The 27411-nt window shown below is 35.0% G+C and overlaps 1 protein-coding gene across 1 annotated transcript in view; it reads left to right on the plus strand.

Annotated features, from left to right (window-relative positions):
• TOPAZ1 (testis and ovary specific TOPAZ 1) overlaps positions 1 to 27411 on the plus strand; it is a 68386-nt gene that overhangs the window by 20800 nt on the left and 20175 nt on the right. The window contains exons 5-13 of the mRNA XM_007193470.2: positions 2478 to 2542; positions 4451 to 4593; positions 6180 to 6265; positions 7002 to 7127; positions 10576 to 10639; positions 18189 to 18340; positions 18546 to 18638; positions 20359 to 20474; positions 26976 to 27042. Of these exons, the coding sequence (XP_007193532.2) occupies positions 2478 to 2542; positions 4451 to 4593; positions 6180 to 6265; positions 7002 to 7127; positions 10576 to 10639; positions 18189 to 18340; positions 18546 to 18638; positions 20359 to 20474; positions 26976 to 27042 (912 nt within the window). The remainder of the gene's footprint in view (positions 1 to 2477; positions 2543 to 4450; positions 4594 to 6179; positions 6266 to 7001; positions 7128 to 10575; positions 10640 to 18188; positions 18341 to 18545; positions 18639 to 20358; positions 20475 to 26975; positions 27043 to 27411) is intronic.

Consider the following 27411-nt stretch of genomic DNA (forward strand, 5'->3'; position numbering starts at 1 on the left):
GTCTTTTTTTAACTTAATGTATAATGGAGATTGTTTCCTTTCCATATATGTAATGATACTTTGTTTTTACAATTATATAATTATCCACTATATGGGTATACTCTATTCAACAAGTTACAGTGTTGATGGACACTTGGTTTGTTCCCATTTTTTGCTATTTTAACATTGTTGCATTATGCATCCTTGAGCATAAGGCATTTTGCATATGTGCAAGCATTTTTGGATTAATTCTTAGAAGTAGAATTTTCAGATTGCCCTACATAGAGATTGCTTTGATTTATGCTTCCATCAACATTGTATGGGAATGACAGTTTTCTCCCTCACACACTCACCAACTCAGTATTAAAATTTTTTTATTTTTGTCCATCTGTACATTTTTACAAATGACTTTTCATTTGCTTTTCTCTTATGAGTCTAGTTAAGCATCTTTTAGTATGTGTAAAAGCCATTTACATTTTCTTCTGTGAACTTCTTTTTTACATCCTTTGCCCATTTTTCTTTTGGGATTTTGATCTTTTTTTATTTGCAGGAACTTTACATATATTAAGCATATTTGTTCTTTGTCATATGTTGCCATACTTTTTCCTGTTTTTTCATTTGTGTTTGACTTGGTTTAGGAGCTTTTTACCTTGAAGGAGCTTTTTATTTTTATTTAGTCAAATGTATGTGTTTTCTGTTGTTGTTGTTGTTGTTGTTTTAATTAATTAATTTATTTATTTTTGGCTGTGTTGGGTCTTCGTTTCTGTGCAAGGGCTTTCTCTAGTTGCGGCGAGTGGGGGCCACTCTTCATCGTGGTGTGCGGGCCTCTCACTATCGCAGCCTCTCCTGTTGCGGAGCACAGGCTCCGAACGTGCAGGCTCAGTAGTTGTGGCTCACGGGCCTAGTAGCTCCGTGGCATGTGGGATCTTCCCAGACCAGGGCTCGAACCCGTGTCCCCTGCATTGGCAGGCAGATTCTCAACCACTGCGCCACCAGGGAAGCCCCTCAAATGTATGTTTTATTTTATGATATTTGAGTTATGAGTTGTATTTAGAGAAACCCTTCCCTGTTTCTGGATTAAAAATGTTCACCTGTATCTTTTTCTAGTGCTTTTTTGGTGTTATTTATTATGTTTACATTTTTTATCAATATAAATCTAAATTTTATCTTAGAAGAAAAAATGTAGAAACAATGTAACCTTTCTGTTCTTACTTTGACAGGTGACTTTTGTCATCTTAGCATATGAAAATATTTTAAATGTTTGTATTCAAACCTACTGATACTGTAATTCATGGTTTCTGCCTTTGGTGTCAGCTTAGGCTTTCTCCAGCCTCCAAATTATATAACTACTCACCTTTATTTTATTTTTGATACTTTCAGTATTTTTTATATTTAAATCTTTAATGAACCTAAAGTATTTTGACATATGGTGAATTGGTACCAAGCTTTTTTCCATCCAGTCAGCTAGCCTGTTGTTCTATTACTATTTATTGAATCATTTCCTCACAAATTTCAAATGCCATCTTTAATAGTTTCAATTTTTATGTATAGAATGATTCTTTTACTTGTCTTTTATTTCATTAATTGCTCAGGTCCTGTACCAATTCCATACTGTCAATTACTTGAAAAATAAAAACAGGAAGGCTTGCTTTAAAAGATACTAACCTGTATTATAAATCTAAAATATTTTTGGCTATTCTTAATATTCTTCTAAGAACTTTAAACACACATTGTAAAGTAATTTTTTAAATGTATAAATTAATTTGCAGGCAATTAACATTTTTTACCTTTAACATTCTCATCCAGGAACATGGTATATCTTTCTATTTGCTAGTGTTTCACGTTACTCAGTTGATTTTTATAGTTATAATAGTATATATAGTGTGTACCATTATTGTAAAATATGATTATGTACTTCAAAAAGACTAGAAAGATATAAAGTAAGATATTAAGTGGTTATCTCTGGCTGCCCAAATGATGGGTGATTTGGGGTATTTATTTTCTTGGTGCCTGTTTTTTCAAAGGTCTAGTATGTATAATTTTCTTACAGAGAATCACAATTCCCAAAACACTAATTACTAATTGTAAAGTGCTTTAAGTGTAGCAATGTTTTAAATACATATAAATATTTCTAATGAAAAATACATTTATGTTGGTAAATACCACCTAAAAATAAAAATCACTCAAAGCTGTTTTTTTCTGAATAAAAAGAAATATAACTTTAATTGTCCAAAATAATTTGAAATGGTGGCTTGCATAATTAAAGGTGACATCAAAAACTGGGAAAAATGTATTGATTTATATTAGCTTTTCTCAACAGCAGAAATTTTAAAATCAGTGTTCATATTTTAAATAATGTAGAGTAGAATTATTTTCCTGCTTGACCATGAGCTAGTCGTTTAATTAACATCTAGTACATTCTGATCTGGTAAGCCTCATAGCCTAATATGGAATGCAGAGATAGTCACTTATACTATTTAACCATAATCTCTTCACAGTGTAGATTTTTGGACAAGGTGACTATTCAAGAAGAAAAAGAAGATATTTATGAAGTTTGCAAAAGGTCTGTAACATAATTTTAAATTACATAATGTTAAAATAGTCATTCATGTAATTTATATCTTGAGCATATTTTTCATTCTCTCCTGTATATACTTGGGCTACTATGCCGTAAACAATACATGGGTATTATTTAATTAATGTGTCAGGTGTATACAGATGTCAGGGATATTGTAAGTTACCTTAAAGCTATCACTAAGTGTTTGGAGCCATTAAAATATTTTTTGAGGGAGGAATGAAGAATAGTGATAAAAGAAAAAAAGATGTTTATGTGACTTCTGTGAAGGTAAGACTAGCTGAAATCAGATGAACATTGCAATTTGCAGGTATCTTCTATGTCTGCAGCGATTAGTACTGAGAGCTACAGTACACTCACTGGAACATATACAGATACCAAATTTAGATTTAGAGGACACCTTGGAGGTCATTTGATCCACACCCCACACCTGTTTTGCTGTTGAGGCAAGGCACAGTCAGGTCAGGTGACAAATATGTTCAAGTTCTTTTATGTTAAGACAGTGTTTTTCAAAGTGTGGTCCTTGGAGCAGCTGCATCATGTGGGAACTTGTAAGAAATGTAAATTATTTGTTCCCACCCCTGACCTACTGAATCAGAAACTCAGGAAATGGGGCCCATCAATCTGTGTTTCAACAAGGTCACCAACTAATCCTGCTACATGTTCAAGTTTGAGAACCATTACGTTAAAGAAAAGCCTAGGTAAGAATTAGATTGGCATAGAAGCCCGTATGGTTCATGCCCACTTGAAGATCTTAAAAAGAAAATGTGACAAGGTTAACTTTTTTTTTCCTATTAAAAACATTTTGCTTACAAGCTAAATAGTTGCAACCTGCAGAGTTTTGTCATCACCTTGGCTCTGCCATAATGACCAGGAGTGTGACATTGGGTAAGTCACCACATTACCCAATCAAAATAAAAGAATTTTTCTAGATAATCTTTTCCATCTATAAAACTCCATAATTCATATTTGTTTGTTTTATGTTACTGCTTTTATTTTGTTTTATTTGGAGTGGGGGTATGATAATTGCACATATCAATGATATCCCAAGTTGGGGAGAGAAGCAAATATTTTTATTTTGTGTGAAATTATTGAACTCCCATCAATGCTACTAGGTTTCAACTGTTATAAGCATTAGCCCCTTTTCTTACTATTTTTACTCTCTGCTGGCCAAGGGAACCCCAGGTGAAAAAGCTTTATTAGAACTGTGTTTAAGGTAAAATACTGTAGTATCTGAATGAGGGTATAAGTCTTTCTCCGAAAAAGTAAATTCATTTATATCTGATAGCTCTGAGGTACTTTCCACCCTCCCCCTTGCTTAAGTTATTTATTTTTCTAGGTAAGTGACCTCCAAATTAAGGTGGTTTTTTTAAATTGGCTATATAGGATCTCACGTATTAGAACACAGTCAAAGCTGTTTAAGTCAGTAGCCTAGAACAATACATTTCTTATACCTTCTTCCCAAAGGAAGGTCTCAAGTACTTGTATAAATTTATTATATATACATGTCCTGAAGAATAACTTGCAATTCATTTATTTTATTGCACTATTAATAGAATCATTGCCTGATCTTTTCTGGATTTGGATGCTAGTCCAGTTCCTGCTCAAACCTTTTGTCTGACATGATCAGAAATACTTTGCTCTAGTTTTAACCCCACCACCCCACTTCTACCCATACCCTAGCCATTTAACAAGTATCAGTTTTCTAGTTAAGAAGGCAGGAACAACCTATTGAAAATACTGAAGAATCATAGTATATGATGGTAGTACACAGCATAGTATGTAGACTACATCAATACTATCGTTAGGATGTGTTTCTATTTATTTGATTCTCATTACTTTATGTTTTTAGAATAAATTTAAATTCTGATTTTGGTTTTTCTGCTCACACAGCAGTGATTCTAAAAATACAGAGAATGTGGTTGGTGAATGTCAGTTGGCAGCGCTGGGCCCCAAACCTCTGTGCTTATCAGTGCCAGTGTCACGTTTGAATCTAAGTGCTCATCAGAAAGACACATTACTGAAGCCCTGGATGAATGGTACAATTTTCTTAGTAAAATTCTGTTGGCTTTTGATAATATAGAAATGATACAGGAGATTTTTCCACCCGAAACAAAAAAGTTAAGAAAACAATTGAGTGAATTCCCTGGCGGCAGTCCAGTGGTTAGGACTCTGCACATCCACTGCAGGGGGCACGAGTTAAATCCCTGGTCAGTGAACTAAGATCCCGCAAGCTGTGTGGCAGGGCCCAAAATAAAAAAGAGAAAAAAAAAAATTGAAACAAGTATAGGATATGCTAAGATTAGAAGGTTTGTGTACCTTTAGTAAGTACTTTTGATGGAACAACTTCTGAGATATCTATATTTATGTGATAGTGGTAGTATAGGTAAATTATAGTCTATACCTAAAATATTCATATTTTAAGTGAGTGTTTTAGAAATTTAGAATGTAGTTTAGAATTTGTGTCTTTTTTTGATAATTCATAATGCTGTGAAAAAATAAACTAGATTGAAGAATTAATTTAGAAACAGTAAAATCCTCTTGTGTATGTAGCTCACACCTAACTCTTCTGTACCTCCCATTACTGACTTCATGCTGCCTGGTGTTCTGTACTATAGCAGCAAGCCCATGATGATCACATGTTTTATCTTAAAAAGCTTTACAGGTTTCATAATGAAAAGTACTGCAAAGCTATGAAACAAAAACGTCAGCTTGTCCCAAATTATATCTGGATGCTGCCAAAATGAAAAATGAAATTACTTAAGATAAAAAACGTTTTTGTGTTATCTTTAGAAAACATAATTTTTAAATGTCCTAATTCTCATTTTAAAAGACTAACATTAAGGGATAATGATCCCTGGTATAATAGTCAGCTCGGGCTGCCATAACAAAATGCCACAGACTGGGTGGCTTAAACAACAGATATTCATTTCACACAGTTCTGGAAGCTAGACGTCCAAGATCAAGTTTCTGGTAGAGTTCAGTTTCTGGCTGTCTTCCTGGCTTACAGACGGCAGCCTTTTCACTAAGTCCTCACATGGCCTTTCCTTGGTGCATGTGCATGGGGGGAGAGAGAGAGAGAGAGAAAGAAAGCTCTCTGGTGTCTCTTATAAAGACATTGATTCTATCAGATCAGGGCCTCATTTTTACAACCCCATTTAACCTTAATTACTTCTGCAAAAGGCCCTAACTCCAAATACAGTCACTTTGGGGGTTAAGGCTTCAATTTATGAATTGGGGGGAGACACAGTCAATCCATAGCACCTGGGTTTCTCAGTAGTTTTCTTCCCTAAGAAAGGTTTATTGTGTGTAATATTTGTCTGTTTAACTTAGACAATCATTTTAATGTAGTACTCAATTCTGCTATGTAAGGCTTTTAAGAAAGCATCTTTAGCTTATAATGAATTTAAAATGTTAAGTTCAGATCTAGACATCCTTAAGGAACACCTAAGATGTAAATTACTGTATATTTCACAGGAACATACTACAGCAGCAGTCCTTGAACTGAGCACAAGAAGTCCAAAGTGAAATATTAAAGCAGATAGTAGTAGTCATCTGTTTGATTGTTATGAAAGGAATAAGTTGTAACATATTGGAATGTAATCTCATTCTTAATCATTTCTAGATTTCAGATTTCCAGGAAAACATTCTCTTCTAAAGCTGCAGGATCCTGAAATTTGTGAAATATTTAAGAGGGAAAAAAATGTAGGGGTAAGCGGCCCATTTAAAAAAATAATAATAATCTTATAAGCTTGTACTTTGGGGCTTTCTGATTATTTTCCCTATCATAATTTAAGCAGTTCTGGACATTTTATGGATTTTAAATGGGAGTTGGTGGTAAGGGACAGACAATGGGTAGCGATTCAGAGGATATTCACAAACAGTATAACAGGTTTAAGGCAGAAGGGTGGGGAATGGGATATCCAAAACAGAAAATACAGGATGAATAGTTCCCTGTGATGGAGAAAGCTAGTGATATAAAGCAATTGATAGGAAAAGCCTGTTGTAAAAAGCTTTCACTCATTGCCTTTTTCCGTTAATCAGAAAAGCTAAGGAAATTTTTGGTTCTAATAAATGCATCTGAAATATGCATATTATTACAGAATTAACTTTTTATACAAGTTAAAAGGGCAGGCACATGAGAAGGAGGAGGGAAAGTATAAACTTTTAAAACCACGTAAAGTAAAATGGTAGTAACTTTGATGAAATATAAAAGTTTTACACTAAAGGAAATTGCAGAAATTCAGACAAATAACTTTAAATTGATTTTTTTTATAATTTTTAAAAATATAAATTGTTTGGAGTTACTTTTTATCAAGTCAGCAAACAATTTATCGTGATACTTTTTTGGATGTATAATATTTCTGGTTGTTTCAAATACTTTCTCACTTGATTGCAGTAAGTGTTTTACAATTAACACAGAAAGGGAATTTGTCTAATTTTCTAGGTGTTCCAGAAGCCCCTAGGGTTGATGATACCCCATAGATATTGCAAATTTCATTTTAATACATTACGCGGCTGTGAGCGATCACAGTGCAAGTTTGCTCACGTGCCTGAGCAAGGGGATGAAAAGGTAAAATATGTTAAGTCTTTGAAGTAGAGATTGTTTTAATAACCATCTCAGTCATATGTTTTAATTCAGATTTTCATCAACTCCTAATATATGAGCTTTGCCTGATTTTGTGCTTTACATAAATGGAATCATACAATTTGTATTCTTTTGTTTCTGGCTGCTTTTGCTCAACATTTTTGAGATTCATCTGTACTTTTTTACTTAATTGTAGATGTTTCTTTCTCATTGCTGTATAATATTAAATATTCCATAGTCTGAGTATATCAAAATGTTTTTTGTTGATAAATACTGCTTTTGATGGGTGGTTTCTAAATTTGGTAAATACAGTAGTGTTCTGCATGTCTTTTGGTGAACATACGAACACATTCTGATGGGTTATACTTAAAACTGGAATTATTGGGTCAAAGGGTCTACATATATTCAACTTTAGTAGATACTGCCAGACAGATTTCCAAAGTGGTTTACCAAATTACACTCTAACCAGCAATGTTTGAGAGTTCTGGTTGCTTTACATCCTCACCAGCTCTTGGTGTTATCAGCCTTTTAATTTAAGCCATTCTAGTGGGTGGGGAGTGATACCTTCCTTGGTGATTGATGAAGCTGAGCATCTTTCAAAATGTTTGTTAGGTGTTTGAATATCCCCTTTCTGTAAATATCTAAATATTTTGCCTATATTCTAGAGGATTATCTTTTTCTTGTCCATCTTAAGAATTCTTTATATATTCTGGATGCAAATTCTTTGTTGGATATACGTATTGCAAATATCTTTTACTACTTTACAAGTTGCCTTTTCACCCTTTTATTTTTTTAATTTTTTTGGAGTATAGTTGATTTACAATGTTGTGTTAGTTTCATGTGTACAGAAAAGTAAATCAGTTATATACATATAGCCACTCTTTTTTAGATTCTTTTCACATATAGGTCATTACAGAGTATTGAGTAGAGTTCCCTGTGCTGTACAGTAGGTCCTTATTGGTTATCTATTTTATATATAGTAGTATGTATATGTCAATCCCAATTTCCCGATTTATCCCTTCCCCTCCCCTTTTCCCCCTGGTAAACCATAAGTTTGTTTTCTACATCTGTGACTCTATTTCTATTTTGTAAATAAGTTCATTTGTACCATTTATTTAGATTCCACATATAAGCAATATCATATATTTGTCTTTCTCTTTCTGACTTACTTCACTTAGTATGATCATCTCTAGTTGCATCCATCTTGCTGCAAACAGCATTATTTCATTCTTTTTTATGGCTGAGTAATATTCCATTGTATATATGTACCACATCTTCTTTATCCACTCCTCTGTCATTGGACACTTAGATTGCTTCCATGTCTTGGCTATTGTAAATAATGCTGCAGTGAATGTTGGGGTGCATGTATCTTTTCAATTTATGATTTTCTCCAGATATATGCCCAAGAGGGGGATTGCTGGATCATATGGTAGTTCTATATTTAGTTTTTTAAGGAACCTCCATACTGTGCTCCATAATGGTACCAATTTACATTCCACCAACAGGCCTTTTCACCCTTTTATTTTATGTATTTATTTATTTATTTATTTTTGCTTAGTTAAATCTCTAATTTTATTTTATTTTAACATCTTTATTGGAGTATAATTGCTTTACATTGTTGTGTTAGTTGCTGCTGTATAACACAGTGAATCACCTATACGTACACATATATCCCCACATCCCCTCCCTCTTGCGTCTCCCTCCCACTCTCCCTATCCCACCCCTCTAGGTGGTCACAAAGCACGAGCTGATCTCCCTGTGCTATGCAGCTGCTTCCCACTAGCTATCTGTTTTACATTTGGTAGTGTATATATATCACTGCCACTCTCTCACTTCGTCTCAGCTTACCCTTCACCCTCCCTGTGTCCTCAAGTCCATTCTCTATGTCTGTGTTTTTATTCCTGTCCTGCCCCTAGGTTCTTCAGAACCATTTTTTTTAGATTCCATATGTATGTGTTAGCATACGGTATTTGTTTTTCTCTTTCTGACTTCACTCTGTATGACAGACTCTGTCCATCCACCTCACTACAAATAACTCAATTTCGTTTCTTTTTATGGCTGAGTAATACTCCATTATATATGTGCCACATCTTTATCCATTCATCTGTCGATGGACACTTAGGTTGCTTCCATGTCCTGGCTATTGTAAATAGAGCTTCAGTGAACATTGTGGTACATGACTCTTTTTGAATTATGGTTTTCTCAGGGTATATGCCCAGTAGTGGGATTGCTGGGTCATATGGTAGCTCTATTTTTAGTTTTTTAAGGAACCTCCATACTGTTCTCCATAGCGGCTGTATCAATTTACATTCCTACCAACAGTGCAAGAGGGTTCCCTTTTCTCCACACCCTCTCCAGCATTGATTGATTGTAGATTTTTTGATGATGCCCATTCTGACCGGCGTGAGGTGATATCTCATTGTAGTTTTGATTTGCTTTTCTCTAATGATTAGTGATGTTGAGCATCCTTTCATGTGTTTGTTGGCAATCTATATATCTTCTTTGGAGAAATGTCTATTTAGGTCTTCTGCCCATTTTTGGATTGGATTGTTTGTTTTTTTGATATTGAGCTGCATGAGCTGCTTGTATATTTTGGAGATTAATCCTTTGTCAGTTGCTTCGTTTGCAAATATTTACTCGCATTCTGAGGGTTGTCTTTTCGTCTTGTTTATGGTTTCCTTTGCCGTGCAAAAGCTTTTAAGTTTCATTAGGTCCCGTTTGTTTATTTTTGTTTTTATTTCCATTTCTCTAGGAGGTGGGTCAAACTTTTCACCCTTTTAAAAGTGTCTTTGGTAAACAAAATTATTAATCTTTATATAGTCCAATCTTATCCATTTTTTCCCTTTTATGGTGTTGACTTTTTACATGCTGTTCAAGAAAGCTTTGCCAAGATCATGAAGATGTTCTTTTATGTTTTTCCTTTAAAAGTTTTCTTGTCTGATATTTACATTTAGAACTCTAAGCCATCTAGAATTAATTTTTGTTTAGGATGTGAGAAGGTCTAGATATATATTTTTTCCCATGTGGATCTCCAGGTGACCCAAAACCATCCTTTCCCCCACTGCACTGCAGTATCACCATGTCATAAATCAGCTGATGGTGTATGAGTGGGTCTATTTATAGGATATCTGTTCTAGTCCATTGGTCCATGTGTTTCTCCTTATACCAGTAAAATATGTCCTCCCTTCCCCAGTTGATTGCTAATCTTGACTCTGTTTCCTAGACTATTTCTTTGACAGAGATTCTCTGAATAAGATTTTTGTAATGAATTTAGTGTACATTGCAAATCTTAGTTAACCTAACATCAGCTTCTTTATTCCATTGCTTTCAGTTGACTTAAAAAAATTGGAATAAGCAAAAAGATAGGACTGAAATTTGTGTAGATTTTACGAAATATAAAAAGGTAATTTTACATTTTTTGTGACTTTTATAGGTTTGTATGGATGTGTTTAAGAAATATATAAGTATCAACGAGCTTTGTTTGCTACAACGTGCAGGTATGAGACAATTGAATGATTACTATGAATTTATTAATACGAGAGTTTCAAACAATGTGCTATTGTCTTAATAGTTTGAAAGTAAATTCAGTACTTTTGAGTATGAAAACTGAATGCCTTAGAGTAGCTCTCTTGGTCTTAGAAAGGATTAATAATAAGTGTGGCATTTTGGTTAATAAAAAAATTGTAATCCACCTAACACTGTAATTCCCTCCCTAATTCCTGTAAATTTTATTTACAGTTGTAAGACAGGAAAAAGGATATTGTTAATTGGCTTAAAATCTTTCTGAAGGGATCGTTCAGAAACTGTATCTTCCTTACTTATTAGCCCTTTTCTTTTTACATTATCCCTTGTAGCCAGTGCACTATCCATCATTCTGTGCAGTTCCCTAAATAGGGCATGCTGTGTTATAATAGAGAGGTCACTGCTGTCTCTACCCAGGATCCCTTTCTTTTATCCCACTTCCCCATAGCAAAGACCTATTCATCTTTCAAAGCTTACTCATAGGAAATAGGATAATCTCCTCTATTAGGCCCTTATCTGACTCCACAGCCTCATCCCATTCCCTGCTCCCATCTCCCCCTACTACATTGTGAGCCCCAAGAGGAAGGGACCAAGCTTTACATTTGTCACCCTGACACAGCCACCAAAACCACATAGTATGATGGTAACAGAGCACCATATTCATCTGCTTAAAATCTCATCTAGCTAAAAACAAAATCTCTGACAAGTTTGTTTTGCTGGTGATATCATCTCCTCTAAGGATTAGAGGAAGCATATGAGGGAACTGGTAGTCTGGACTTAATCCAGCTGTAGCAAGGAGGAAGTAGTTAAGGTAGAAGTAATAGGAGCCTATATAGGGAATATACCTGTCACCTGACAGGTTGTGATAACCAAGGAGGAGAAGCTACATATGGTTAGATATGGATGAACATTTATATTCCAGAAATAATTCCGTAACATATATGGAAGAAAAGAGGATGACATGGGAAAAATGCAAAACTCCCCAAAACATAATTCTGGTTGTGTGAATATCCATTATGGGAAAAGGAAAAATATATGTTTATTCAGTTATAAAACAATAAATACAGAAAACAAAAACAAAAACCTATAGTGAAGAATAAGTGCAGGAAGTTGGCAAAAACCTATATAAATTACGTTTGATGTGAAAATAGAAAGTTAGATCAGTGGAACAGATAGATAGCTCAGAATAAACTTGATATTATGTATAAAGAGGTTTAGTGTTTAGAAAGACCATAGGGTTTGGGAAGGAAGACTCATTTTATGAATGATGTTAGGAAAACTGGATAGCAACTTAGAGAAACTCTGAATATCTCTGGTATAAAGTATAGATCTAACTGCTCAGGCTCTACAGAGAGGCCTCAGGGACCACCTAGTTCACAGGGGGAGGTACTGAGAGGGTGGGACTCCCCATTACCCTATTTAACCATAAGTTCATTTTTATCTGTTTTATATTTGAATTTCCACATAAAATTCTTTTTCCAGAAGTTGTTTGACTAAAAACATTGTGAAAAACTACTACTGCTTAGCATACACCAAAATGAATAATTGTAGTATGTTGGTAATTCAGTAAAAAGAATTAACATTTTCAATCAGATTTTTTTGAAAGTTGATAATTTCTGTGGTTTAAAGTAATCAAAGGAAGCACAAAAGATAAAAATTTGTTTATATAAATGTAAACTGAAAAAAGCTATTAGCTTCAAATATTTTAAAATATATGTATTCTGAGCTCCAGAGTTACCACATTATTGGATTCAAATGCCCACTTTTCAATCAAAAAGTCATATGACAGGGCTTCCCTGGTGGCGCAGTGGTTGAGAATCTGCCTGCCAATGCAGGGGACACAGGTTTGAGCCCTGGTCTGGGAAGATCCCACATGCCGCGGAGCAACTGGGCCCGTGAGCCACAATTGCTGAGCCTGCGCATCTGGAGCCCGTGCTCCGCAACGAGAGAGGCCGTGATAGTGAGAGGCCCATGCACCACAATGAAGAGTGGCCCCCACTTGCCACAACTAGAGAAAGCCCTCACACAGAAACGAAGACCCAACACAGCCATAAATAAAAATAAATTTTAAAAAAATTTAAAAATAAAGTCATATGACATACAAAGAAATGAGCAAAATATGGCCTATTCAAAGGAAAAAATAAATCAACAGAAACTATCCTTGTAAAAGACCTGATGGCAGATAAATTAGACAATGATTTTAAAACATCTGTCTTAAAGGTGCTTGAAGAACTAAGGAAGATGTGGGGAACGTCAAGAAAATAATTTGTGAACAAAATGGAAATATCAGAGAGATAGGAAACCTAAAAAGAAACCAGAAAAATTCTGGAGTTGAAAAATACAATAACTGAAATGAAAAATTCACTAGAGGGATTCAAAGGCAGATTTTAGCAGGCAAAAGAATCAGAGAACTTGAAGATAGGAGAATGGAAATTATCAGGTCTGAGAAACAGAAAGAAAAAAGTTTGAAGAAAAGTGAATACAGCCTGAGGAACACCATGAAACAGAACACTGTGGAAGTCTCAGAAGGAGAAGAGAAAGAGAAAGGGGTAGAGAGAATATTTGAGCAAATAATGGCTGAAAACTTCCCAAATTTGATGCAAGTTGTGAATATAAATATCGAAGAAGCTCAGCAAACTCTTAAGATGAACTCAAAGAGACACACACCAAGACATATTTTAATCAAACTTTCAAAAGCCAGAGGCAAAGAGAGGATCTTGAAAGCAGCAAGAGAGAAGCAAATTATCACATACAAGGGATCCTCAATAAGATTATAAGCAGATTTCTCATCAGAAACTTTGGAGGCCAGAAGGCAATAGGCCAATATATTCAAAGTGCTAAAAGAAAATATCTGTCAACCGAGAATCCTATATCTAGCAAAACTGTCCTTCAGAATTGAGGGAAAAATTATTGGTATGACATTCCCGGATAAACAAAAGCTGAGAGAGTTTGTTTCCTTTAGACCTGCCCTTCAAGAAATGCTCAAGGGAGGCCTGCAAAGTGAAATGAAAGGGCATGAGACAGTAACTTGAGGTCATATGGAGAAATAAGGATCTCAATAAAAGTAAATACGTGGGTAATTATAAAAGCTAGTATTATTGTAACAATGGTTTGTACTGTACTTTCTGTTTTTTACATGATTTAAGAAACTAATACCTTTAAAGAAAAGTATATTATTAGTGTAAAAACTAGTATTATTGGGCTTCCCTGGTGGCGCAGTGGTTGGAGGTCTGCCTGCCAATGCAGGGGACACGGGTTCGAGCCCTGGTCTGGGAGGATCCCACGTGCTGCAGAGCAACTGGGCCCGTGAGCCACAACTACTGAGCCTGCGCGTCTGGAACCTGTACTCTGCAACAAGAGAGGCCGCGACAGTGAGAGGCCCGCGCACCGCGATGAAGAGTGGCCCCCGCTCGCCGCAACTGGAGAAAGCCCTCGCACAGAAAAGAAGACCCAACACAGCCATAAATAAATTAATTAATTAATTTAAAAAAAAAAACTAGTATTGTAAATTTGATTGGTAACTCCAAATCCCCTTTTCCATATTATTTAAGAGACTGATGCATTTGAAAGAACTGTTAGTTAATGTTTTGGGGCACACAGTATATAAAAATGTAATTTGTGACCTTAGCAACTGAAAGGGGTGGGGATGGAGCTGTAAAGAAGCAGAGTTTTTGTATATTATTGAAGTTAACGCTGGTATAAATCCCACGGTAACCTCAATAGCTATAGAATATGCACAAAAGGAAATGAAAAAGGAGTTAAAACTTTCACTCAAAAAATCAGCTAAACACAAAAGAAGAGAGTATTGCAGGAAATGAGGGACAAAAACGCTATGAGACATACAGAAAACAAATAGCAAAATCAGAAGTAAGTCCTTCATTATCAGTAATTACTTTTAAAGTAAATGGATTAAATTCTCCATTCAAAAGACACGGATTGGCAGAATGAATAAAAACACATTATCCAGTTATATGCTGTCTACAAAATATTCACTTTAGAGCCAAAGACAAATAGATTGAAAGTGAAAGGATGGAAAAAATATTCTATACAAATAGTAACCAGAAGAGAGCAGGAGTGGCTATACTAATATTAGACAGAATAGACTTTAAATCAAAAAAGGTTACAAGAGACAAAGAAGGACATTATATATAGTAATGAAAGGTTCAGTACAGCAGCAGTATAAACATTTATACCTAATGACAGATGATCAAAATACATAAAGCAAAAACTTACAGAATTAATGAGAGAAATAGACAGTTCTACAATAGTAGTTGGAGATTTCAATACCCCACTCACAATAATGGATAGAACAACCAGACAGAAGGTAAGTAAAGAAATAGAGGACTCAACACAAGATACCCACTAGATCTAACAGACACAAACAGAATACTCTACCCAACAACAATAGTATACATAGTCTTCTCAAGAGCACATGAGGCATCTTCCTGATAGACCATGTGTTTGGCCAAATTAAGTCTCAACAGATTTTAAAAGATAGATATTATACAAAGTATCTCCTCTGATCACAACAGGATGGAATTAGAAACCAGTAACAAAAGAAAACTGGAAAATTAACAAAATTGTGGAAATCAAACATACTTTTAAGCAACCAAGGGATCACAGAAGATATCACAAGGGAAATCAGAAAATACTTAGAGACAAATGAAAATGAAACACAACATTCCAAAACTTATGAGATGGAGTGAAAATGGTACTTAAGAGAGAAATTTATAGCTATTGTATAAATGTTTATGTTAAAAAATAAGAAAGATCTCAAATCAACAACCTAACTTTACAACTTAAGAAACTAGAGAAATAAAAACAAACTAAACCTAAAGCTAGTAGAAGGAAGGAAATGATAAAGATCAGAGCAGAGATAAATGAAATAGAGAACAATGAGAATAGAAAAACAATGAGAAGAAAATCAATAAAACTGAAAGCTGGTGTTTCAAAAAGACCAACAAAATTAACAAATCTTTGGCAAATGGACTAAGAAAAAAGGAGAGAAGATTGAAATTGCTAAAATAAAAAAAGTGGGGACAATAATACGATTCTACAGAAATAAAAATGATTATAAGAGAGTACTGTGAATAATTGTGTGCCAAACAAATTGGATAACTTAGATGAAATGGACAAATTGCTAGAAAAACAAAATCTTCCAAGACTAAATGATGAAGAAATAGAAAATCTGAATAGATCTACAGCTAGTAAGGAGATTGAGTCAGTAATCAAAAATGTTCTGACAAAGAAAAGCCCTGCACCAAATGGTTTCACTGGTGAGTTCTATCAAACATTTAAAGAACTAATATCAATCCTCAAACTTTTCCCCAAAATTGAAGAGGGAACACTTGCTAACTCATTCTATGAGGCTGAGGCTACCATTGCCCTGATACCAAAGCCAGATAAAGAAACTGCCAAAAAGATAACTACAGATCGATACTCCTTATGAACATTGATACAGAAATCCTCAACAAAAACTAACAAACCAAATTCAGCAGCATATTGGAAGGATCATAGACCATGACCAAGTGGAATTTATTCTTAGAATGCAAGGATAGTTCAACATACAAAAATCAATCAAAGTAATACACCACATTAACAGAATGAAGGGGAAAAACCACATGATCATCTCAATTGATTCAGAAAAAGCATTTGACAAAATTCAACACCTTTTCATGATAAAAACACTCAAAAGACTAGGAATAAAAGGAAACTACCTCAACATTTAAAAAGCCATATCTGGGCATTTCTATACACTGACATTGAACAATCTGAAAAGGAAATTACAAAAACAATTCCGTTTACAATAGCATAAAAAAGAATAAAATACTTATTAACTTAACCAAGGAAGTGATAGACTTGTACAATGAAATCTACAAAACATTGCTGAAAGAAATTAAAGATAAATTAATGGAAACACATCCCATGTTCACAGATTGGAAAACTTAGTATTGTTAAAATGTCATTACTTCCCAAGTGATCCCCAAGGAATCCCGAAATAATCTTGAAAAAGAAAAAACCTGGAGGACTCATACTTCCTATCTTGAAAACTTACTACAGAGCTATAGTAATCAAAACAGTGTGGTACTGGCATAAAGACAGACATATAAACCAATGGACTAGAATAGAGAGCCTGGATATAAAGCCTCACATATATGGTCAAATGATTTTTGAGAAGGATGCCAAGATCATTCACTAGTGAAAGGATAGTTTTTTAGTGCTGGGAAAACTAAATATCCACAAGCAAAAGAATAAAATTGGACCCTTATCTAACACTATATACAAAAATTAGTTCAAAATTGATTAAAGACCTTAATGTAAGACCTACAACAATAAAACTCTGAGAAGAAAGCATAAGGACAGAAGCATCACACATTGGATTTGGCAGTGATTTCTTGGATATGACACCAAAGACAATGGCGACAAAGAAAAAACAGACAAATTGAACTTCATGAAAAATTTAAAATTTCGTTCATTAAGAGACAATATCAGTAAGATAAAACAGCAGCCCACAGAATGGGAGAAAGTATTTGTAAATCATATATCTGATAAAGGATTGGTATCCAGAATATACAGAGAACCCCTAAAACTCAACAACAACACCTGATTCAAAAATAGGCAAAGAACTTGAAAAGACATTTCTCCAAAGATACACAAATGGCCAATAAGCATGTAAAAAGATGCTCAGTATCACCAATCCTAAGGGAAATGCAAATCAAAACTACATTGAGATACCACCTTACTCCCATTAGGATGACTGCTATCGAAAAAACCAGAAAACAGCAAGTGTTAGTGATGGTGTGGAGAAATTGGAACCCTTGTACCCTATCGGCAGGAATGTAAAATAGTACAGACACTGTGGAAAAACAGTATGACAGTTCCTCAAAAAATTAAAAATAGAGTTACTGTATGGCCCAGCAATTCTTCTCTTGATATATACACAAAAAGAATTGACAGGGTCTCAGAAGATATTTGTACACCCACGTTTATAGCAGCATTATTCACAGTAAAATGTGAAGCAACCCAAGCGTCCGTTAAGAAACTACTTTCTCAAAGGAAATTAATAAGTGTTATAATTTTTGGTAGAATGTTCATATCACAAATTGGAATAAAAATATCCCCAGGGTCAACATGTTGGTGGGGGTTAAAACAGCAAGAAGGGGTATATGTCAAAATAGTCTGCATCCACCCCTAAACAGGCCACTACCTGAAATCTCCATGGGAGTGTGGCTGCTTAGGAGTTCGTATTTAGACCATTATGTATGAGGCAGTTTGGCCCTATTTTTTGTGGATAGCACATGAGTTAGCTCCCAATGTAGTGCCTAACATCCTGGTTCACATGTTATTGCCATTAACTTTTGCTTTAATTTATTTTCATCAAGTATTTCTGATACTGGAAGTGTACCTTTTAAGAAAATGAATTTATACTACTTGATCTTCAAATATGGAAAGATTGTCTAATTTAGGAAAGATGAATATCTTAAAAGCAGCAAATAACTTTAATATATACTTCTTCCTTTTTAGTAAACATGTTTATGGCGTACTACAGAAAGTTCCCTCCGGGTATACACTTTGATCTACAAGTACTAAATGACCTTCTCAATTCTTTACTCACACATTGTTTACTGAAAGAAGTATTTCAGGTCATGAGCCTCAGCATAATGGTTAAAATGCTGGTAAGTAACCTGAAAATATATTTTTCTAATATTTTAAGTTAATTTATCTGTTATATTTCTTGTTTGTATAATTGAGCAGTTGCATTTCTGTTTGTTGAATACTTCGTAGAGAACACTTGTGTTTTTCAGCATAAATGAATTTGAGAAACTTAAGGTGTACTGAAAGAAGACATGAAAATGAGTGTAATTTTTTTGTTTTATCCAGCCTGCTCTGAAAATATTACTAAAAACATTTGAGTGTGTGGCAACTATGAAATTAAGGAATGCTGTACCTGCTTTAATCGATATCTTTTGCAAGGTATGATTTCATTTTATCCCTTTTATACTCTAACACTGAATAACCAAGAAAATAATGATTTCTGCTTACACTCTTAAATTGCCTTTTACTCACATTCTTAATGCCAAAGAATTCTGTTTTCAGAAATGTTCTTTTTCTCCCGAAATAAGGTTTATAAACACACTCCAGTGACTGACAGGACTTCCCCTTAATTAAATAGTTCTAAGCACTCAAGGTGACTTCTTTCAGATTCGTGAACTGTCCTCATCTCTACTTCTTAAGGATGATTAAAGAAAGTTTTCTTTTTCAAAAAGATTTGAGGTCATATATAACAAAAATAAATATACAAATCAATGTATAAGTAGGACATTGTTACCAAACAAAGCAGATCGATAAGAATACGGTGGCAAGGAGTTAATTTTCTATTTGGCACTAAGCAAAAAGAAAAACAAAAATTTTTATAGCTTTTAAAAGGTATATTAAAATTTTTACTGTTGTTGAATATTTCCTAGTGTTTGGTACTACCCAGCCATTCATTTCAGAATAGGCTTAATAGCAGGAAAACACCCAATTCTCACCCATTCTCTTTAGGAAGCAGCATTGGAACCACTCTAGCAGATGAACAAATATTTCAGTGAATACCTCTAGTTCCACATTACAAAACTTGACAAAGTTACTTGCCTGGAAATTTTTTGAATCAAGAATTACTCAAACTTCCAGTTACATAACAAATGAGTCACAGGGATGAAATGTACGGCATGGGGAATATAATCAGTAATAATGTAGTATCTTTGTATGGTGACAGATAGTAACTAGACTTATGGTTATCATTTTGTAATGTACAGAAATATCAAATCACCATGTTGTGCACCAGTAACTAACGTAGTGTTGTAGGTTAATTATACTTCAGAAAACAAACTCATAGAAAAAGAGATCAGATTTGTGGTTGCCAGAGGCAAGGCGTGGGGGGATTGGGAATTGGATGAAGGTGGTCAAAATGTACAAACTTCCAGTTATCAGATAAATAGGAACTAGGGATGTATTATACAACATGATGAATAGAATGAACACGGCTGTGTGTTCTATATGAAAGTTGTTAAGAGAGTAAATCCTGAGAGCTCTCATCACAAGGAAAACAATTTTTTTCTTTTATTTTGTATGTATATGAGATGATGGATATTCACTCAAATTATTGTAATCTTTTCGTGATGTATGTAAGTCAAATCATTATGCTGTACACCTTAAACTTATACAGTGCTGCATGTCAGTTATATCTCAACAAAACTGGAAGATAGATAGATAAATTTAAAATTAAAAAAATAAAAAGAAATTACTGATCACCTGTAGTCATTGTAGAAAACCTCAGTTTAATACCTCTCAGGAATTTTATCATCAGGGATACAGTACAACCACCAGTGCTATACTTAGTAAAAGACAGAATGAGTACCAAACGAGGTACAGCTGATGAAGTGGTTGAGCTAACTTGGAGAACAGGAAGAATATTCAAGTTTGCATTCTAAAGTATTATTTTCATTTTTGCTTTAAATTCTTGATATAAGCAGTCTTATTGTGGTTCTCAAATATTTGAAGAAAAATATGCTTCAAAGTTTTAAAATGAATTTTAATTCTGTTTGTCTCCATGTTTCACTTCTTCCATCAGTCTCTTAGTTTATTCCACACACATTGGTTTTGACTCTTTCATACTTTTATGAGAATGACTACTTTTTTCCCTCTTCTACAGCTTGTTGAAGCTGGGATGGTACTTGACCCAGAACACTTTAACTATATTATTAAGCTTTTATACCAAGTACAGGCTTCCAAGCAAGAAATAACTGCAGTTCTGGAAATGAAATCCAGGTAAGAAGAATCATTATAATTAGGACTAAAATATATGTATTTTGGTGGGGACTTAAAAAGGATGAAGGCAAAGCACTTATTATTGTTCATATGCTCACCGTAAGCCCTTCTCCTTCTTTTGGCTATGGCCTAGTCACATTGTCATCAGCTGCTTCTAGCCAACCCTCCTGGCCAGCCTCACCAGATCTTTTTCAGTACCTGATTTCATCTCAGTACCTGGCAGATCAAATGTAAAGTCTCCCTTGCTCTGTTTCACAACTTACTTGATTCTACTTAATGCACTCTCTTATGTGTGTACAAATTACTTTAATTCTTTTTTCTCTTTCACTTCTTGCCACGTTAACTAAATAAAATATCTTAATGTCTCTCCTTCATTCTTTTTATTGATTGATTGATTGATTGATGGCTGCGTTGGGTCTTTGTTGCTGTGCGCGGGCTTTCACTAGTTGCGGTGAGCGGGGGCTACTCTTCGTTGTGGTGCGCGGGCTTCTCATTGCGGTGGCTTCTCTTGCTGCAGAGCATGGGCTCTAGGTGCCCGGGCTTCAGGAGTTGTGGCTCGTGGGCTCTGGAACGCAGGCTCAGTAGTTGTGGCGCATGGGCTTAGTTGCTCCGCGGCATGTGGGATCTTCCCAGACCAGGGCTCGAACCCGTGTCCCCTGCATTGGTAGGCGGATTCTTAACCACTGCACCACCAGGGAAGCCCTCTACTTCATTCTTTCTCTCACTTGTTCACTTTCTCTATTCAGTTTATGAGCCTCCAAAGGCCTTAAAAAAAAACCCCAAAAAACCCTGTGCTAATTGTAAGAGTAGTACCATAATATACCTGTATTGAGAAAAAGGAAAGCCATGACTTCTATATAAATTTTTATTATGCTGTCACATACATAGAGAAAAGTATACAAATTTTAAGTATTTAAATGAACTATAACTTTTTAACAAAATCAGATTTGATAAAGTGCAAATGATATCAGCCACCAAAGTCCTTGAGAGTGCCCAGAAATCTCCTTCAGAGGGGCTTCCACAGTTGTTCTTATCTCATTTCTCATTATCCTCTAGTACAGAGGTTTCCAACCTCTCTTGGTTCACGGTGTTCAGAGGCCAAAATAAATACATTAAGAGTACCGTTTATTAAGTAGTTAAATCCAAACAAGTTAATAGCAGTTTGACAGTGTCTGACAGATGTCGCTTGAAAATTTAAAATAACCTGAGGAGCCCCTGTGAATTTGCTCTAGTGCTCTGGATGCCATGGTGCAGTTAGGGAATTTCAGCTCTAATTATACTGCTTCCCTTCAAACACCAGCATTTAAGGTACATTTGAGTTCTTCAGGTTCTATGATTTTTTTAAATTCCTTTAACTAGTGATAGTTAATAATATTTATGTTGCATATGAAAATTATGACAATTTATTTGGTAACCCCTAATTTTGAAAATTGTATCCTTATGCACTCTGCCCCTTCCTATGTGCTTGCTTCAAAACAGTTATCTTGTATTTTTTAGGAGGTACTAACATCGGTGACCTATTTATTAGTGAAGGAGAAAATTAAAAAATAACTCTGGGTAGTTAAGAGGTGTAGATCATGGTGGGGGATATGGACCCAGCCCCAAGGCAGAAGGAAAAAAAAAATTTAGTATTCATTATTTTATATTTGAATTTCTATTTCCTGATATTCTTTGAAATAATTACCCGTTTCTAGACAAGGGAAATGAATTTTAATGGACATTCTTATTTTGATTTTGATTATAATTTTTAGTTAGCTGTAGTTCATTTGAAAGGCTTTCACTTTCAGTGGATAAGGCTACTACAAAGAATTCTGACATTTATATTCAGGACATCAGTGAAAATTTAGGTGTGTATATAATCTAGGAAATTTGTTAACATACATTTAATGGTTTTAAAAGTTGTATTTTGAAATAATCTTAGATTTACAGAAATGTTGCAAAAATTAGTGTGGCAAATTCCCATGTTCCCATCATCTATCTTTCTTCATGTTGACATCCTACATAATAATAGTGCCATTATCAAAACTAGGAAATTAATTTTGGTATAAATCCATTAACTCACTACAGATCGTATTGCACTGTAGTAGGATGCACATGGTTCAGTATATCTTATTACTGGTTAAGTTAACCTTTATCACTTAGTTAAAAAGATTATCTGCCAAGTTTCTACACTGTAAAGTTACTCTTTGTCCTATTGTAATGAATAAATATCTTGGGGAAGAGACTTTAGCATTATGTATTATGCTGTTTCTCCTCAAAACTTCATACATTAATTTTAGTATTCTTCAGTGGCTCTTTACTACAGGTTACTACTGTGGTATTTACCCAATGGTGATTTTGTATTTTCCCCATTTTTTCTACATTTAAAAAAAATTATTTATTTATTTATTTATTTGGCTGCACTGGGCCTTAGTTGTGGCACACAGGATCTTTAGTTGCGTCATGCAGGATCTAGTTCCCTGACCAGGGATCGAACCCAGGCCCCTTGCATTGGGAGCGCTGAGTCTTAGCCACGGGACCACGAAGAAAGTCCCTTTTCTACATTTATTTATTTATTTTTAAATAGCATGCTTCCTTTTTTTTTTTAATAGCTATTATTGCTGGGGTTTTTAAAAAATATTTATTTATTTGATCACACCAGGTCTTAGTTGTGGCAGGTGGGCTCCTTAGTTGCAGCTCACCAGCTCCTTAATTGTGGCATGAGAACTCTTAGTAGCAACATGCGTGTGGAATCTAGTTCCCTGACCAGAGGTCGAACCCAGGCCCCCTGCATTGGGAGTGCGGAGTCTTAACCACTGCGCCACCAGGGAAGTCCCTCCCTTTTCTACATTTATTAATTGGAATTTTTCAGTAAAGAGCTGTCCCTTCTCCATTTATTTACTTATTCAAAATTTATGTCAGTGTGAACTCATGGCTGTTTATTTTATTCTATGGGTTATTTATAATCTAATAATATAGTTATTTATTTTGTTGCTCAAATTGTTCCAAATTTGACTTTGGGGAATTCCTTCAGGTTTGTTCCTACATCCTTTCATCATTTTTTTTTCGTTTTTCTACCACTTTCGTGTTATTTGAAGCCACAAAGTTAAGTCTCATCTTCTCTTTTCCCTGCTCCAACATTGGCAGCAACCATTTCTCCAAGGAGCTCTGGTTCCTTTTATTAGAGAATGGTATTTCAAAACCAAGACCTGAATGTGTTCATTCCTGCTAGAGTATCATTGCAGCCAGGTCTTCTCAATGGACAGGGCTAGGAAATATAGGTATGTACACACAACATACATACACACACAAGATATTTCTTTGTTTTTATGTATATTACAATAAACATGAGTACATACTGATAGCTTGATTCTAATCCAGCACTACAGGTTCATCTTAGTCTTCCCTTTTTCATATTTATAAATTCTCCAACAGTGAGAAACCTGACTCTCATTATCTACAATATATTTGCTCATTTATTCAGTCTTACGATCCACAAAAAGTAGTTTCAGAACTGCTAACCCATACCTCTGTGGGAAAAAATTTTAGTACATTGTTAGTATAAGGTTATTATAGAATTCAGCCAAAATATTGCTTCCTAAGTTATTTTGTTTAGTTCTTTTTTTTCCCCTATGCCCATTCAGTGTGGTTATTCATTTGTAGACCATTTAGGTTTATTTATTAGTTTGTATTATATTTTCAGTTATCCCACATCCTAGTTGGTTTGAATTATTTAGGGAAGTATGTGAAAAATCGCTGTCTGTTCTAACAGTCAATGCTGTACTAAAAAGATGCAATGAGAAATGTTGCTCCGGCTTACTCCTGCTCCACCGTTTCCATTTCATCCTTCTCTCTACCCCTTTTCCACCTACATACTGGAGGTAACCAGTCTTTCAGTTTCTGGGGTTATCCTCTTATAATGAGCAGATGTGTATGTATTTTCTTATATCTACTTCTTTATTACATATAGTGTAGAAAATAATAAATACTCTTTTTTTTAATTTGCTTTTTTTCACTCAGACAGTATATCCTGGAAATCAATCTAAATCAGTCCATAGAGAAATTCGTCATTTTTTAAACAATGCAAAGTACTCCATTGTATGGATATACTTTAGGTTATTCAATCAGTGATGGGTATTTAAGTTGTCCCCAATATTTTGTAATTTAAAACAATGCTACTGCTCTTGGATTGGAAGAATTAATATTGTTAAAATGACCATCCTACCCAAAGCAATCTACAGATTTAATGGTATCCCTATCAAATTACCCATGACATTTTTCACAGAACTAGAACAAATAATCCTAAAATGTATATGGAATCCCAAAAGACCCAGAATTCCGAAAGCAATCCAGAGGAAAAAGAACAAAGCTGGAGGCAGAGCCCTCCCAGACTTCAGACAATACTAAAGCCACAGTAATCAAAACTGTATGGTACTGGCACAAAAACAGACATGTTGATCAATGGAACAGAATAGAAAGCCCAGAAATAACCCCACACACAGTTAATCAGTTAATCTTCAATGAAGGAGGCAAGAATATTCAATGGAGAAAAGACAGTCGTTTCAACAAGTGGTGTTGGGAAAGCTGGACAGCTTCATATATTTAAATCATTAAAGTTAGAACATTCCCTCACACCATATACAAAAATAAACTCAAAATGGTTTAAAGACCTAGAAATAATGATACCATAAAAATCCTAGAAGAGAACATAGGCAAAACATTTTCTGACATAAAACATAGCAATATTTTCTTAGATCAGTCTCCCCAGGCAAAAGAAACAAAAGCAAAAATAAACAAATGGGGCCTAATGAAACTTAAAAGCTTTTGTACAGCAAAGGAAACCATAAACAAAACAAAAGACAACCTACAGACTGGGAGAAAATATTTGTAAACGATGCGACCAACAAGGGCTTAATTTCCAAAATATATAAACATTTCATACAACTCAATATCAAAAAACCAAACAACCCAATCAAAAAATGGGCAGAAGACCTAAATAGACATTTCTCCAAAGGAGACATACAGATGGCCAACCTGAAAAGATGCTCAACATCGCTAATTATTAGAGAAATGCAAATCAAAGTTACAATGAGATATCACCTCACGCCGATCAGAATGGCCATCATCAAAAAGTCTACAAATAATAAATGCTGGAGAGGGTGTGGAGAAAAGGGAACCTTCCTACACTGTTGGTAGGAATGTAAATTGGTACAGCCACTATGGTGAACAGTATGGAGATTACTTAAAAAGCTGAAAATAGAGTTGCCGTATGATCCAGCAGTCCCATCCCTGGGCATATATCCAGAAAAGACGAAAACTGTAGTTCAAAAAGATACATGCACCCCAATGTTCATAGCAGCACCATTTACAATAGCCAAGACATGGAAGCAACCTAAATGCCCATCGACAGATGAATGGATAAAAATTAGGAACTTGTCCTTCCTTTTTAATGCTCTGGAATAATTTATAAAGCATTGGGACTAATTACCAAAATTGACCCCATAGTTGGCTGTCACACAGTATTCTTAGTTTAATGGAACCCTCCTCTTTTCTCCTTTTCTTCTTCTCCTCTTCCCAATTGCCGGTGTGCTTCTCCTTTCATTTTTGTCTTTTTTTCTTTCCCAGAAGCTATCTATACATTTCACAGATTGCTTTCTTTAAATCATACAAAACTTTTAAGTTCCTTCTGTGTGGTTTGTGTTCTAATATACCCAGACAGTTTTTTTCTTTAGCATTTTCAAATTTAGTGTGGACTTTGTCTTTGTAATGGTAGTTCTTAATCAATGTTAGGTCCCTCTGATAGTTTCCCTTTTTGGTTCTCCCCTACAAGTATTTTTGTTTGTTTGCTTTGGTTTGTTTTGGTCAGTATTTGCTTGCCACAAATCCTTATGGACCAGTGAGAGTGAAGTGGGAGCAGTAGAGATCAAGTGCTGAGATTTAATTTTTTTTTCTCTTTCTATTCACAATTATTTTAAAGTTTTGACATTCTCTGTCTTCAAGTTAGGATGAAAGTATGATTTCATGTGGAATTTGCTTTTTCCTCCTTGTTGCCTGTGGTTAGGTATCTGCTCAGTTGCCATTTTCTTCAGTGCTGAATAATTTTTATAGTATATTACTCTCTCTTTCTCCAGTCTCTGAGGTATAAATTATAGAACAAATGAATTAGGAGCAATATTGACTTTTTGGGTGATGAACATAATTAACCCTTTTTTTAAAAAATTTTATTTATTTATTTATGGCTGTGTTGGGTCTTCGTTTCTGTGCGAGGGCTTTCTCTAGTTGCTGCAAGCGGGGGCCACTCTTCATCGCGGCAAACGGGCCTCTCTATCGCGGCCTCTCCCGCTGCGGAGCACAGGCTCCAGATGCGCAGGCTCAGTAGTTGTGGCTCACGGGCCCAGTTGCTCCGCGGCATGTGGGATCTTCCCAGACCAGGGCTCGAACCGGCGTCCCCTGCATTAGCAGGCAGATTCTCAACCACTGCGCCACCAGGGAAGCCCTATTAACCCTTTTTTATTGTTAAAGGTTACAGATGAGGCAGTTTATAAAGAACTGGAAGTGTGATTTAGAGTCAGCCTTGAATGAAATAGAGGTATGTTGCTTATCTTTTAAATAAATTTCTGGGATCTCCGAAAACCAATAACAACAAAGAAACTTTGGATAGTAACCAAGTTTTAGAAAAGTTTTACAATGCGGCTGTTACACAGAGAAATGAAGGAAAAGAAGTTTAATTTTTTGCAAGTTAATACTTTGAAATGCAAACATAATTTCTAGAGTTGTGAACTGTTCTAAAAATAATTGTAGAAATAGTTCAGTTTAAAATTAACTTATGTTAAGCTATAATAATCTATAGCTTAGCCTTTAATTCTTGTCACTAGGCAGACTCCCTCAGTGCACAAATGACTTGGCTTTATTGTCGAGATCCATAGGTGGCTGCAGTATGTGACATGACAGGGTAAAG

Source organism: Balaenoptera acutorostrata, chromosome 10, assembly GCF_949987535.1.
Source record: "Balaenoptera acutorostrata chromosome 10, mBalAcu1.1, whole genome shotgun sequence".
Taxonomy (NCBI): domain Eukaryota; kingdom Metazoa; phylum Chordata; class Mammalia; order Artiodactyla; family Balaenopteridae; genus Balaenoptera; species Balaenoptera acutorostrata.